This window comes from Scyliorhinus torazame, chromosome 22 (genome assembly GCF_047496885.1).
Source record: "Scyliorhinus torazame isolate Kashiwa2021f chromosome 22, sScyTor2.1, whole genome shotgun sequence".
In the NCBI taxonomy this organism is placed as follows: Eukaryota; Metazoa; Chordata; class Chondrichthyes; order Carcharhiniformes; family Scyliorhinidae; genus Scyliorhinus; species Scyliorhinus torazame.
This window is the reverse complement of record NC_092728.1, coordinates 72,786,985-72,801,588: the sequence shown is the minus strand read 5'-3', so window position 1 is coordinate 72,801,588 and position 14,604 is coordinate 72,786,985. Positions and strand designations below refer to the sequence as shown.

Below are 14,604 nucleotides of genomic sequence, written 5' to 3'. Positions count from 1 at the left end.
GTCACACCTAGCACAAAGGAAGACGGTTGTGGTTGTTGGTCAGTCATTCCAGCTCCAGGACATCATTGCAGGAGTTCCTCACAGTAGTTTCCTGGGCCCACCGATTTCTGCAGCTTCATTAACGACCTTCCTTCCATTTTAGGGTCAGAAGTGGGTAGGTCGCTGATGACTGCACAATGTTCAGCACCATTCACAGCAACTCAGATGCTGAAGCAGGCAATGTCCAAATGCAGCAAGACGAGGAGTATACACAGGCTTGGGCTAACAAGTGGCAAGTAACATTCACACCATATAAGTGGCAGACAATGACCATCTCCATTAAAAGAGAGTCTAACCATCTTTTCAATGGTATTACTATCACTGAATTCCCCACAGTCAACATCTTGGAGGTTACCATTGACCAGAAATATAATTGGACTAGCCATATAAATACTATGACTACAAGAGCAGGTCAAAGGTTGGGAATTTTGAGGCAACTAACTTACGTCATGACGCCCCAAAGCCTGTCCACAATCCACAAGGCACAAGTAAGGAGTGTGATGGAATACTCCCCCCACTTCCGGATGAATGCAGCTCCAGCATTTCTCAAGAAACTTGACACAATCCAGGACAAAGCAGCCCATTTGAGTTGCACCATCCACAAAGGTGTGCTCCCTCCACCACCAACACACAGTAGCAGCAGTGTGTACCACATACAAGATGCACTGCAGGAACTCACCAAGGTTCCTTAGACAGCACATTCCAAACCCATGACCACTACCATCTGGAAGGACAAGGGCAGCAGATATATGGGAATACCATTACATGTCCCTCACCATCCTGGTGACCGACATGTCGCTCACCATCCTGACTTGGAAATATATTGGCGTTCCTTCAATGTCGCTGGGTCAAAATTCTGGAAGTCCCTCCCTTACAGCAAAATATAGATAGATTGGAGAGTTGGGCAGAGAAATGGCAGATGGAGGTCAATCCAGGCAAATGCGAGGTGATGCATTTTGGAAGATCTAATTCAAGAGCGGACTATACGGTCAATGGAAGAGTCCTGGGGAAAATTGATTTTCAGAGAGATCTGGGAGTTCAGGTCCATTGTACCTGAAGGTGGCAACGCAGGTCAATAGAGTGGTCAAGAAGGCATACAACATGCTTGCCTTCATCAGACGGGGTATTGAACACAAGAGTCGGCAGGTCATGTTACAGTTGTATAGGATTTTGGTTAGGCCACATTTGGAATACTGCGTGCAGTTCTGGTCGCCACATTACCAGAAGGAAGTGGATGCTTTAGAGAGGGTGCAGAGGAGGTTCACCAGGATGTTGCCTGGTATGGAGGGTGCTAGCTATGAAGAAAGGTTGAGTAGATTAGGATTGTTTTCGTTGGAAAGACGGAGGTTGAGGGGGGACCTGATTGAGGTCTACAAAATTATGAGAGGTATGGACAGGTTGGATAGCAACAAGCTTTTTCCAAGAGTGGGGGTGTCAATTACAAGGGGTCACGATTTCAAGGTGAGAGGGGGAAAGTTTAAGAGAGATGTACGTGGAAAGTTTTTTACGCAGAGGGTGGTGGATGCCTGGAACGCTTTGCCAGCGGAGGTGGTAGAGGCGGGCACGATAGCATCATTTAAGATGCATCTGGACAGATATATGAACGGGCAGGGAACAGAGGGAAGTAGATCCTTGGAAAATAGGCAACAGGTTTAGATAAGGGTACTGGATTGGCGCAGGCTGGGAGGGCCGAAGGGCCTGTTCCTGTGCTGTAATTTCCTTTGTTCTTACTGTACTGTGGGTGCACCTACACCACATGGACTACAGCGATTCAATAAGACAGCTAACCAAGCCTTCTCAAGGATAATTAGGGGGGGGCAACAAATGCTGGCCTAGCCAGTGAAGTCCACATCCCTTGAATGAATAAAAATAAAATCTACTTTCATGAAATGTAGTAAATTATAACAGAACAGTATTCTGGTCTGCCAACAGTAATAAGGTTGACTCTGGTAAGTTTCTTTGGTTAACGTAACTAGCATAATCGTAACAGGGATTCTGGCATTAGGAAAACAGTGACTTTTAATTTATCATTTGTTGGGCTAGATCTAACATAACATTGATTTCCATGTGCAAAAATGTTTGTTTACTTAAAGAATATCTTTAAGCTCTGATAGTCAGCTGAAATAAGTCCTCAGGGTAAAGGCTGAAAGTGTATGAAACTTTCCAAATGAAGCCAGCTAGAAAAGATAGACACAAAGAACAGCAACAACTAAAAGGAACTGAGGGCACTGTTGCTAAGTTTGCAGATGATACAAAGATATGCAGAGGTAGTATTGAGGGAGCAAGGGGGCTGCAGAAGGACGTGACAGGCTAGGAGAGTCTGCAAAGATGTCACAGATGGAAATCAATGTGGAAAAGTGTGAGGTTATGCACTTTGGTAGGAAGAATGAAGGCATAGACTATTTTCTAAATGGGAAACGGCTTAGGAAACCATAAGCACAAAGGGGCTTAGGAGTTCAAGATTCTCTTAAGGTAAACGTGCAGATTCAGTCGGCAGTTAGGAAGGCAAACGCAATGTTCGCATTCATGTCGAGAAGTCTAGAATAGAACTAGAACATAGAACATAGACCATACAGTGCAGAAGGAGGCCATTCGGCCCATCGAGTCTGCACCGACCCACTTAAGCCCTCACTTCCACCCTATCCCCGTAACCCAATAACCCCTCCTAATCTTTTTGGACACTAAGGGCAATTTAGCATGGCCAATCCACCTAACCTGCATGTCTTTGGACTGTGGGAAGAAACCGGAGCACCCAGAGGAAACCCACGTAGACACGGGGAGAACGTGCAGACTCCGCACAGCCAATGACCCAGCGGGGAATCAAACCTGGGACCCTGGCGCTGTGAAGCCACAGTGCTAGCCACTTGTGCTGCCGTACTGCCCAAAAGCAAGAGCAGGGATGTACTTCTACGGCTGTATAAGGCTCTGGTCAGACTCCATTTAGAGTAATGTGAGCAGTTTTAAGGCTCCGTATCTAAGGAAGGATGTGGTGGCCCTGGAAAGGGTCCAGAGGAGGTTCACAAGAATGATCCCTGGAATGAAGAGCTTGTTATCTGAGGAGTGGTTGAGGACTCTGGGTCTGTACTTGTTGGAGTTTAGAAGGATGAGGGGGGATCTCATTGAAACTTACAGGATACAGAGAGGCCTAGATAGAGTGGACGTGGAGGGGATGTTTCCATTAGTAGGAAAACTACAACCTGAGGACACAGCCTCAGACTGAAGGGACGATCCTTTAAAACTGAGATGAGAAGGAATTTCTTCAGCCAGAGGATGGGATTCTGGGGAACACTTTGCAGCAGAAGGCTGTGGAGGCCAAATCACTGAGTAACTTTAAGACAGAGATAGATAGGTTCTTGATTAATAAGGAGATCAGTGGTTATGGGGAGAAGGCAGGAGAATGAGGATGAGAAACATATTAGCCATGATTGAATGGCAAAGTAAACTCGATGGTTGAATGGCCTAATTCTGCTCCTATGTCTTATGATCTAACTACAGATGCCAATAGTTGCCAGTGCTAACTTGACCACTTCTCGTTGGAGGGTAGAAATTGCACTTCACAATCTTTCCACATTTCTACAGAGCAGTAATATTCCACCCATGGCAGCTTATTGCTGATTTATCGAAATAGATAACCTGCAGGAAGATTGGGAAAGCAATTGTAATAGACAATTCCATAGTTAGGTGAACAGACAGATGTTTCTATGACCGCAGATGTAAATCAGGATAAAATGTTGACACCCTGCTGCCAGGGTCAAGGACGTCACTGAGTGACTGCACAAAGAGAGAGGAAAGTGTGAACAGTCAGAGGTTGTACCAACAGCATAATTAAAAAGAGATGAGGTGCTAAAGGCAGATTCTGTAGAACCAGGAAGGAGACTAGCAAACATGACCCCAACCATCGTAATCTCCAGATTAGTCAAGATGCCTTGCACTTGAGTGCAGAAATAGGAAGATAGAGCAGATTAATGTGTAGTCGGAGAGTTGTCAACTGGAACATTATGTCCTCAAGTTTTGTATTTGGGAAAGGAACTCCCAGACTTTCCGGTATCCAGCAGATTGAAGGGGTTTGGTTTGATTGGCTGGCTGGTGGTCAATGAGTTAGCCAGGAGCAATGTTCTACCTGGTAAGAGAGAAAGATTGGTTCCTGCCAGGTGGGGTTTTTCAGGAGGAACATAGCAGAAGACATGAGGGGCTGTATTCTCCGATTCTGGGGCAATGTCCCCATGCCGTTGTGGGAACGGTGGCGTTTTATGCCAGTAAAACTGGCGCAAAACGGCCACCAATTCCCCGTTTTGCTGGGGGCTAGCATGCTAGCAGCGTAGAGCTCCCAGCTCTAGCTGCCGATACGCCCCGAAGAATTGCCGGGTCCATGATCGTGCATGCGCACGGCGGCGGACTGCAGTGGCCCCGCCATGCAACATGGTGGCCGCCGCTTGCGGACCCGGCCTGTGAAATAGTCCCCCCTTCGGCCGGCTCACACGTCCCGGACCACCCCCCACAGTGCCCCCAGTCCGAATAATGTCCCTCACTACCCGCGGATCGGCCCTTCCCCGACGGAGGCGGCGTTGGACTGAGTCCGCAGCCACCACGCCGAGTTCCCGGCGAGTGAGATCAAGAGAGACACACGCCGTCGGGAACTCAGCCGGTCGGGGGCGGAGCATTGGCGGGCGGGCCTTAGGCAATGTCCTGAGGCCGTCGATATGTTGCGCAGCGTACTCCTAAAGTACGCCGCTTTGGAGGGGGCGGAGCATCGGGAAAGAGGCGCCGCCCCCGATTTCGTAAGAAACTTGGATTCTCCGGCCGGTCGTCGAACGCGATTTCGGCTTATACAACTGGAGAATCCAGATCGAGACCTTTGAAGTAAGAAGCTGTATTTTCTTCCTCTTTCTCTCTCGCGGCTGCTGGCTGCCTGCTGTCTCTGTGAGTCTACAGTGAAGACCCTTACAAACTAAAGGAAAATATAACATCCAACTGGGGGCCAAAACTGGAGAAAGGAATTGACTGGAAAATATCCATCTGAATATCTTTCGTTTTTTATCATTGTATTACTTCCTCTCCACAACTCTTTCCCTGTGTGTTGGCTGTGTGTATGTAAATATGAGTGGGGCGAAATAGAAAAGGGGGGCTTGGGAATTAGATAGAAGTTATCCAGTTGTATTGTTGCCTATTTAATACAAATTACTGTTAAGTAATAAAAGGTTATTTATGTGAAAATTTACAAACCTGGTGGCTGTACTTGAACAGGATCAAACCAAAGATATTGGATATTTAAGTAACTTTAATTTCACCTGTGTTGCGACGCCAGGTAAAGTGGGGCTGAAATTGACCGCACACCAGCCCAGAGTGTCGTGAGTCTACAGCTGTCAATATCCCATAGGGTCTGAACGTTGGCTTCTGAATTTCACTGCATCTCATGCTAACCACAAATAATTCACACTTGGAAAAATATATTTTTCAAGAATAAGGCAGGATATAGCACAAGAGATAAATATGACAGGTGGCAGACTCCAAATCTTTGTCCCCTTAATCTCCATGAAGAGAAAATGTTTCAAAGGAGGGGTGCTGTAAGAGAGACAGAGATGGGAAGGAGAGCATGTTTCAAATGCAGGTGAGTATTGAACATCTCCTTTCTTCCGATTGTTCCTTCCATTACCTGTTAACAAACTATTGTCAGTTGTGGCTCAGTTCACAGCATTCTTTGAGCCCGAGGTTAGAGGTTCAAGCCCTACCCGAGGGACTTGTGCATTAAATCTATGCTGGTACTCCAGTGGGGTTTTGATAGAATGCTGCACCATTAGAGGTGCTATCTTTCTGATGGAATAATAAACTGAGGCCTGATCTGCCCTCTCAAGTGGATTTAAAATATCTCACTGTGTGAGGAAGGGCAGGATGTTCTCACTGACGTATTGGCAAACGTTCACCCTTCAACCAACTTCACTAAAATAGCGTCTCTGGACATTATCATGTTTCTGTTGCATTGCTGCTATCATTTGGAAGTCAGTGTCAGTGCTTGCTGGAGAGCTGCACACAGGTGGTCTAGTTCTTTTTCTGACATTATCACCTTGTTCCTGGGCAACTGCTTTCGACTCATCTTAGAAGGATGAGACATTTGAATGGATTGCTAAAAATAGAATTCACAGCAAAATTAATAAAATGAAGCTTCATGATATTCAGGTTGATTCTCTGTTCAATGGCAGCACTGTTCAGGTTGTCTGTATCCTTGTGCAGCAGTACACTGTAATGCAAAGTCAACTCTTTTGTAGAACTCTATAATTCGCAGTACATAGTGTGTAATGCACCGGAATTGCCAAATATAGGAACTGGAATCTTGGATTTCAAGAGCAAAACACGAATATGACAGTATTTTCTAATGTGGGAGGTGATGGGAGATCACAAGATGGCATTTCATGTACTATGCACTGCACAGTATTTCAATTAGATTATTGGCCGAAAAGTTTGAAAAGGAAGTAAGTCGTGCATTTATCCAGCACTTTTGGAACCTCAGTACGTCCTAAAGGTCATTGTAGGCAATAAAGTACTTTTGAAGTGTTGTCACCTGGAGGAACACAGGAAGATCTCACAAACAGCAAAACGATAATAATCTGTTTTTGTGGAGGGATAAATATTGGTCGGGACACCAGGGCGTTGGGTCGGAGAATGGCCGTTGGCCGCCGTGAATCCCGCCCCTGCCGGTTGCCGAAGTCTCCGGTACCGGATATTCGGCGGGGGCGTGAATCGGGCCGTGCCGGTTGGCGGGCCCCCCCGCTGGATTCTCCGGCCCGGATGGGCCGATAAATTGCCTGTCCCGCCGGCGTAAATTAAAGTACCTATTTACCGGCGGGACAAGGCGGCGTGGGGGGGCTCCGGGGTCCTGGGGGGGGCGCGGGGCGATCTGACCCCGGGGGGTGCCCCCACGGTGGCCTGGCCCGCTATCGGGGCCCACCGATCCGCGGGCGGGCCTGTGCCGTGGGGGCACTCTTTCCCTTACGCCTCCGCAACGGTCTCCACCATGGCGGAGGCGGAAGAGACTCTCCCCACTGCGCATGCGCGGGAAACTGTCAGCGGCCGCTGACGCTCCCGCGCATGCGCCACCCCGACATGTCATTTCCGCGCCAGCTGGCGGGGCAACAAAGGCCATTTACGCCAGCTGGCGGGGCGGAAATCCCTCCGGCGCCGGCCTAGCCCCTCAATGTTGGGGCTCGGCCCCCAAAGATGCGGAGCATTCTGCACCTTTGGGGCGGCACGATGCCCGTCTGATTGGCGCCGCTTTGGGCGCCAGTCGGCGGACATCGCGCCGTTTGGGGAGAATTTCGCCCCAGGGATCACTCCACTGTTCTTTTCAAAATTGTGAAGCAACAATGCTAACCACTATGCTCCCGTGAGGCAGCACGGTAGCACAGTGATTAGCACTGTTGCTTCACAGCGCCAGGAACCCATGTTCAATTCTCGGCTTGGGTCACTGTCTGTGCAGAGTCTGCACGTTCGCCCCGTGTCTGCGTGGGTTTCCTCCGGGAGCTCCAGTTTCCTCTCACAAGTCCCGAAAGACATGCTTGTTAGGTGAATTGCACATTCTGAATTCTCCATCAGTGTACCCGGACAGAAACTGGAGTGTGGTGACTAGGGGATTTTCACAGTAACTTCATTGCAGTGTTATTGCAAGCCTACTTGTGATACTAATGAGGATCATTATTATTAAAATAACGGCAGGATCTTTTACACCCACCTGAGGGATGGGTATGGCATCGGTTTAATGCCTCATCCAAAAGACACTGGGTGGGATTCTCCGAGCCACCGCGCCAAAATCGCGGATGGAGAATGGGGCATCAGACCCGCGATCGGGTGCGACACCTTCCCGCGATTCTCCGTGATGCGGAGAATCGCCACCAGTCATGTGCGCACGGTCGAACCGGTGCCGGTCGGGGGCCATTGAAAGAGGCCCCCGTGGCGATTCTCAGCCGGCAGCTGGCCGAATTCCCGCCGGCGTGTTTCCCTCATGGTTCCATCCAGCGGGCACTCGGAGTGGCAGCTGCGGACAGTCCGCGGCCACCCTAGTGGGGGGGCGGGGTGATCTGTCACCGGGGGGAAGGGGGGGGCCTCCAGGATGGCCAGGGTTCCGATTGGGGGCCGCCGATTGGTGGGCACACGCGATCTGGGGGGTGCCTACATTGTTGGGGCCAGCCGCTGTGTGAGTCCGCCATGTTGCGTGGGGCCACCACCGCAGGAGCTGCCACGTGCAGGGCCTCTGATCGGCAACCGGAGCTGCATGGAGTACTCCGGGGCCCTGCAAGCCCCCTTTAAAACGGAGAATCACTCTGGACTTTCTGGGGCGTGGGACATAGCCCCATTAACAGAGAATTCAGCCCACTACCTCCAACAGTATTGCCTTCTGAACTGGAGTATCCGTCTGAGCAGTGTGAGCTTGTGCCTCAGCAAGCTGTGCTTACCTAATTTCATTGAGTTTCCACTGCAGCACACAGACTTTGGGGTGGGTGGCGAGCAAGCTGCTTCCCAGATAGGACCACAAGTGTTCTCATGGAGTTAGCCACAACTTCAACACTGGTGAGGATGGACTTGAAGCTCTGTGCAAACTCCTGTGTCAAATTGGTGGTGAATTCCTCTACGCTCTTTTGACAATGATTGTTGGCTTTCTGGAATGTGCACCAAGCATTTCAGTGTATGTACCCATCAGCCTTCTCTGTAGACCATCCCATTAAAAGGCATCATGGGGGTCCTCTGCAATAATTCATGTCTGACCTTGTACTTTGGCAATCTGTCACTTTTATTACCCAGGTTCCCTGCCCTAGCTGTAGCCCACTCGTGCCTGGTGTCTCACCATATGCATGTGAAATCTCTACGCTATTCTCTAAAATAAACTTAGGGTGGAATTTTTTGATAATCTGTCATAGTGTCAAGACTCTGAATGAAAACCGGCGTGTATCTCTCCTTTACAGAGCTGAGATTTCAGACCAGATTTTGTGATATTCTGACAGTTTATGCTGTGACTGTGGCAGGGTGGGCATTGAGAGTACCGGCAAGGCTAGCTCCACAGAGATTGGGTGCTATCTTTAAAGAACGCCCTGATCAGCACTAAAAAATAAATTGCCCCCCCATGGACATAGGCAGGAATCTCATAACATCACGGGCGCGGGGCAGGGAAAAATCGGGAAGCGAGATCTCGCCGACGAGAATCACATTTCCTGACTCTCGCGAGATATTGCGTCCGTGCCACCAGTCTTGCTGAAGGTCAACGCAGGAGTAAAATCACCCCTTTAGTATGTATTTGTGCTGATGGCTGCACATGTGAGGACAAATGAACAGCATTTCTTCTTCTTCATTGTCTTCCCACTTACCTTTCTCTTCCACCACTGTCTGTTCAGCTTTCATTCCTGAGAAATGTACCCTGGAGTTAGTTCTTTGTAATGCTGTGCTATGCTTGGGTCTTCCCCAGGTGAAATTCAGTTTAATAATGACTTCCAATGACTACTCCAGTCAAAATGCATCTCACCTTTCACAGGTGTCAGTTGCAAGCTAGCTTGAATTCATGGAAGCCTCTCACAATTTTGTGCTCACCTACTCAGGCAGCAGCTAGCCAACAACCAGTTTAGTATTAATCGCATGCTACAATCATTGAAATGTGCAAGCAACATAAAGCAATGGGCGCGAGTTAATCATGCATTGTCTTCTGCCTGTAAAGCTCAGAATTCTCCATGCTTCCTTCGCAGTCATATCAGCTTAACCTGCCAACTTCAAATATTTCTGTATATGAACCCCAAGGTCTGTCTGTACTTGTCTTTAAAAGTGGACTATTTAGTTTATATCGCCTCTCCTCAATCTCCTTTTCGAATGCATCCGTTCTTGGCATTAAGTTGCCTCTGCCTTTTGTCTGATTTCTTGGGTGGGATTCTCCGACCTCCCCCCGCCGGGTCGGAGAATCGCCGGAGGTTGGCGTGAATCCCGCCCCAGCCGTCCTCCAAATTCCCCCGCTCCCCAAGAATTGCCCCGGCGTGAGTCGCACGGCCCGCCTCGGAGAATGGCGGGTCCCCGGCCCGCGATGGGCCAAAGTCCCGCCCGTTCTTTGCCAGTCCCGCCGGCGTAAATTAGAGTAGGTCCCTTACCGGCGGGACCTGGCGGCGCGGGGGGTCTGGCCCCGGGAGGTGCCCCCACAGTGGCCTGGCCCACGGTCGGAGCCCACCGATCCGCGGGCGAGCCTGTGCCGTGGGAGCACTCAATCCTTCCACACCGGAGACTATGGTCCTCTGCCATTCCCGGTGCGGAAGCGAATCCCTCTGCACATGTGCAGGGATGACGCCAGCATGCGCTGGCGCTCCGACGGATACGCCAACTCGCGCTGGCCGGCGGAGGCCCTTCGGCGCCAGTTGGCATGGCGCCAAGCCCCTTTCCCGCCATCCGGCAGGGCGCAAACCACTTTAGGGCGGGGCTAGCCCCTGAAGGTGCAGAGGATTACGCACCATTGGGGCGGCCCAACGCCGGAGTGGTTCACGCCACTCCGCCCCGCCAGGACCCCCCTGCCCCGCTGTGTAGGGGTGAACCCCGCCCCTTTTCTTTGAGTGGGATTCTCCCAACCGGTGGCTAAGTGCTGACGCCTGAGTAAAAACGGGAGTGTTTTACTCCGGCGTCAGCGGCCGTTCCGGGACCCCATTCTGCGGCCCGCAGGGGGCTAGAACGGCGCTGGAGCAGCCTCCGCCGCCCCAGCTGCCAACCGGTGCCACGGGGTCCGCACATGCGCAGTTGTGCCGGCGCCAACTAGCGCATGCCGCTACGGAGGCCACCCCCTCACCCCCACAGGCCGCACCCGGACCCTTCAACGCCGAGGTCCCGCCGGCCCACAGCAGGTTAGAACGCCGCCGGCGGGACTCGGCTTTTTGTTGACGGTCGCTTGGCCCATCTGGCCCGGAAAGTCGGCGCATACCCCGACCAGCGTCGTGCCGACCACGCCGGCGCCGATGTCCCGGCATCGGGGCGCGATTTGCACGGTGCCGATTCTCCGACCGGGCGGGGGTTCGGAGAATTATCACCAATATACGTCTGATTACATATTATCCTCCTCAGTGTTTACTGCACTTAAAAATTTTGTGCCAATTGCAAACTTTGAGGCTGTGCCCTTTATGCCCAGAATCATGTACCAAAAAGATCAATGGTCCTACTACTGATTCCTGGAGACACCACAGCACACATCCCTCCAGTCGGAAAAAACAATTGTTAATAACTGCTCTTTGTATTTTGTATTCATGCTGCCACTACTCCTTAAATCACACGGGGATGGTATGCTTTAAAATAAACACATCTGCTCCCCAGGGAATTAACATTCATTTTCATACTGATGTATTACTGATTTCAAACAAGATGTAAAGAAAGTGAGAGAACTCAATTTTGAGCCATCCACATTTTTGCTAGCAAACTATTAATGGGAATTATAAAGTTTCTATGGGAATCTCTCTTCTTGGTGGAAGAGAAGTGGACTGGACGTATGCCAGGTAGATCACATTGCGCCAAAGGAGGAATGCAACCACACACAGTTACCCACACAATAACATATATATGCAAAGATTGACTTACTGGGATATGTCTGAGATTCAGCGTGTGCACAAGCTAACAATCAGCAAGGCAGACAAGCCCATGCTGCAAACTAATTTACAGTCGCCTCTATGACAGATATTGCACGGGCAGTGATTGTCAATGTCACTTTAACCCTGAATCTTAATGTCTCAAGCTCATTCCAGTCTGCCGCTACGGATATTAACAACTCATGGACAACTGGCAGACTACAGATTGTCCTGCTGCACACAATAACTACATGTTCATCAATCGCAATGACCATTGATTCAACAACATGCTGCGGCTCTGTGACAATCTGCATAGTATGATTAATGTCCATGAACAAGAATCAGCTATTTTAAGACAGTCAACTATGTTCCTATTATTGATTCAAAAAGAAACGCAAGATTAGCATCCAGGAGATTAAGGCTAAAACCTGACTCTGTAGCCTTGGTTCATGACGTCAACACAACAGCTGCACACCCGTGTCAAACATGCATTTATGAGAATCATCACCGATTACATCATAAGCAGGTCAAAGGTCAATATAAATTAAGGCCACAAAACATTAAAGTCTCTCAAAGTCTCATGCATCATCATAGCTTCTGCATGCTGTGGTAGTCACCACTGTTTGTATAATATGTATATGAGAGGTAATACGGTAAGGCTCCTGTACTACAGGTACGGGGGTAGATCCCTGCCTGCTGGCTCCGCCCAGCAGGCGGAGTATAAATGTGTGTGCTCACCGAGCTGCAGCCATTTCGGCAGCAGCTGCAGGAGGCAACCCATCTCTGCTTAATAAAGCCTCGATTACTCTCCACTCTCGTCTCGTCGTAATTGATAGTGCATCACATGCTACCTACAATGCAACTTTTTAAAAACATGAGGTGCTAAAAAAGACACCTGGGCGAAGAAATAAATGGCCACCATATATTAATACACCTTTTCGGTCTTCAGGATATTTTAAAAAAACAGCCAATTTCCATACAGCAAGGTTTAGTAAATAGTAAATATGATAAAGGATTCATTCATCCATTTTTGTTGTTGGTTAATGGGTGAATAATGGCCAAGACTGAAGGAAAAACCTTCTATTCTGCAAAATTCTGGCAGATAATCAGGAAGGTAAACTTTTGGAACAAAGAATTAAGATTCCATTGTTCCAAGTTCAGGATTATACAATACTTGTAACCAGGACATTCTCCTTTATTTTTCAAAGAAAACATAGCATTCTTTTTCAGGTAACAAACATTTATCGTCTTACCTTGCGTTTCTGTCTCTATTCCAAACTGTAACAAGAAGTCTCTTTTGATCATCTTTTTCTTGCAAGGGACTACAAAATGAGAACAATTTTAAAACATCAGTGGTCTTTACATGAACATTTGGCACTACTTTGTAAATATTAGTGTCGTGATAGCACTCTCACCTATAAATCAGAATGTCAAGATTTCAAGTATAATTCCAGGGACCTGGTACATAGCTGAAGCTGACACAATAGATTCCTGAGGATGTCCTCCCCAGTTGGAGTTGCCTTTTAGATGAAGTGTTAAACAGAAGGTTTGTTTATTCTGGTGGACGTAAAAGGTCCCAGAGCACTATTTGAAGGCAAACAATAGAGTTTGTGACCTGGGCAGTACTTAACCTCCAATCAATACCACCAAAATTATCAGATCATACTGCTCCAAATTATGTACAAGGACATTTCAAAATAACTCATTGTCTTCAAAGGAGATTGTGACATAACACAAGCTTTATGGGTGCTGCTGGAATAACAACATATATTTGCATAGTGTTCCTGGCGTAAATAAAGATGGCCCAGAGTATTTGAAAGGAAACTGGATAATGATTGTACAGTCAGCAGAAAGCAAAAAAATGCACATAAGAATGAAGAAAAGATAAAGACCACCTTTAGGTGGCAGATTGTCAAAAAATACTAAAGACTGGAGACAGGAGAGGAAACAACCTAAAAATGGGCGCAAGTATCTCAATGCCCAATTAATCAGCATATATATGTTCATTGTCGTGCATGCGTTACATTCATGCTGCCTGTTCTTATCAATGATTTCTGCATGCAGCCAGCATACCTTTGCTGTTCACTGGCTTCATGCTTCAGTAACACAAACGTCTAATGTTGAATAAAGACAGCTTCCACATCTTAAAGAGCAGGTGCCTTTTGTTTCCAACAAGTGCTGGAAGTATTTTTCAAAACTGGATCAGAACTGTGATACTTTGAGCAATAGCTAAACATGTGAAAGAGTGTGCACCAAAGCTTTTAGAAAATGTACTGGAGACCTCACTGGAAAAGAGGTGGAATGGCCTGTATCCACTGGCACAGGAGACCCTCCAGGTACATGCTCAGTTAACAGTGGGAAGAAATGACAGAGGATAGCAATGCCAGGGCGTGTTGCTCATCAAAAATAGATGCAGTGCAGGCAGAAGTTTAAATATCTCGCACCATTGCTTTCATCTACAAATGGCATACCCTGAGAATTGCGCCAATAGTCTCATCTATTGCACAACAGTGGGCAGCATGGTAGCGCAGTGGTTAGCACAGTTGCTTCACAGCTCCAGGGTCCCAGGTTCGATTCCTGGCTTGGGTCACTGTGTGGGGTCTGCACGTTCACCCTGTGCCTGCGCCGGTTTCCTCCGGGTGCTCCGGTTTCCTCCCACAGTCCAAAGATGTGAAGGTTAGGTGGATTGGCTCTGCTAAATTGCCCTTAGTATCCAAAAAAAGATTATGTGGAGTTACGGGGATAGGGTGGAGGTGTAGGGATAGGGTGGAGGTGTGGACTTAGGTGGGGTGCTCTTTCCAAGGGTCGGTGCAGACTTGATGGGCCGAATGGCTTTCTCCTGCACTGTAAATTCTATGATTCTATGAACTCTCTACACCCTTATCACTCTCTACCCCATTCATCAGGATTCATATTCCTTACCTCATCATCACACACAGCTGTTGCAAGCTTCTCACCCACTACTCATAACTCTCACGTACTGGCAGCTATTTAACCATGA

General features: G+C 48.5%; 1 protein-coding gene across 2 annotated transcripts in view; it reads right to left on the bottom strand.

The window, feature by feature from the left end:
* Nucleotides 1–14,604, bottom strand: part of LOC140399129 (regulator of G-protein signaling 3-like) — a 369,904-nt gene that overhangs the window by 270,754 nt on the left and 84,546 nt on the right. For both annotated transcript variants that reach the window (XM_072488325.1, XM_072488326.1), the window contains one exon: nucleotides 12,857–12,925. In XM_072488325.1, coding sequence (XP_072344426.1) covers nucleotides 12,857–12,925 — 69 coding nt within the window. The remainder of the gene's footprint in view (nucleotides 1–12,856; nucleotides 12,926–14,604) is intronic.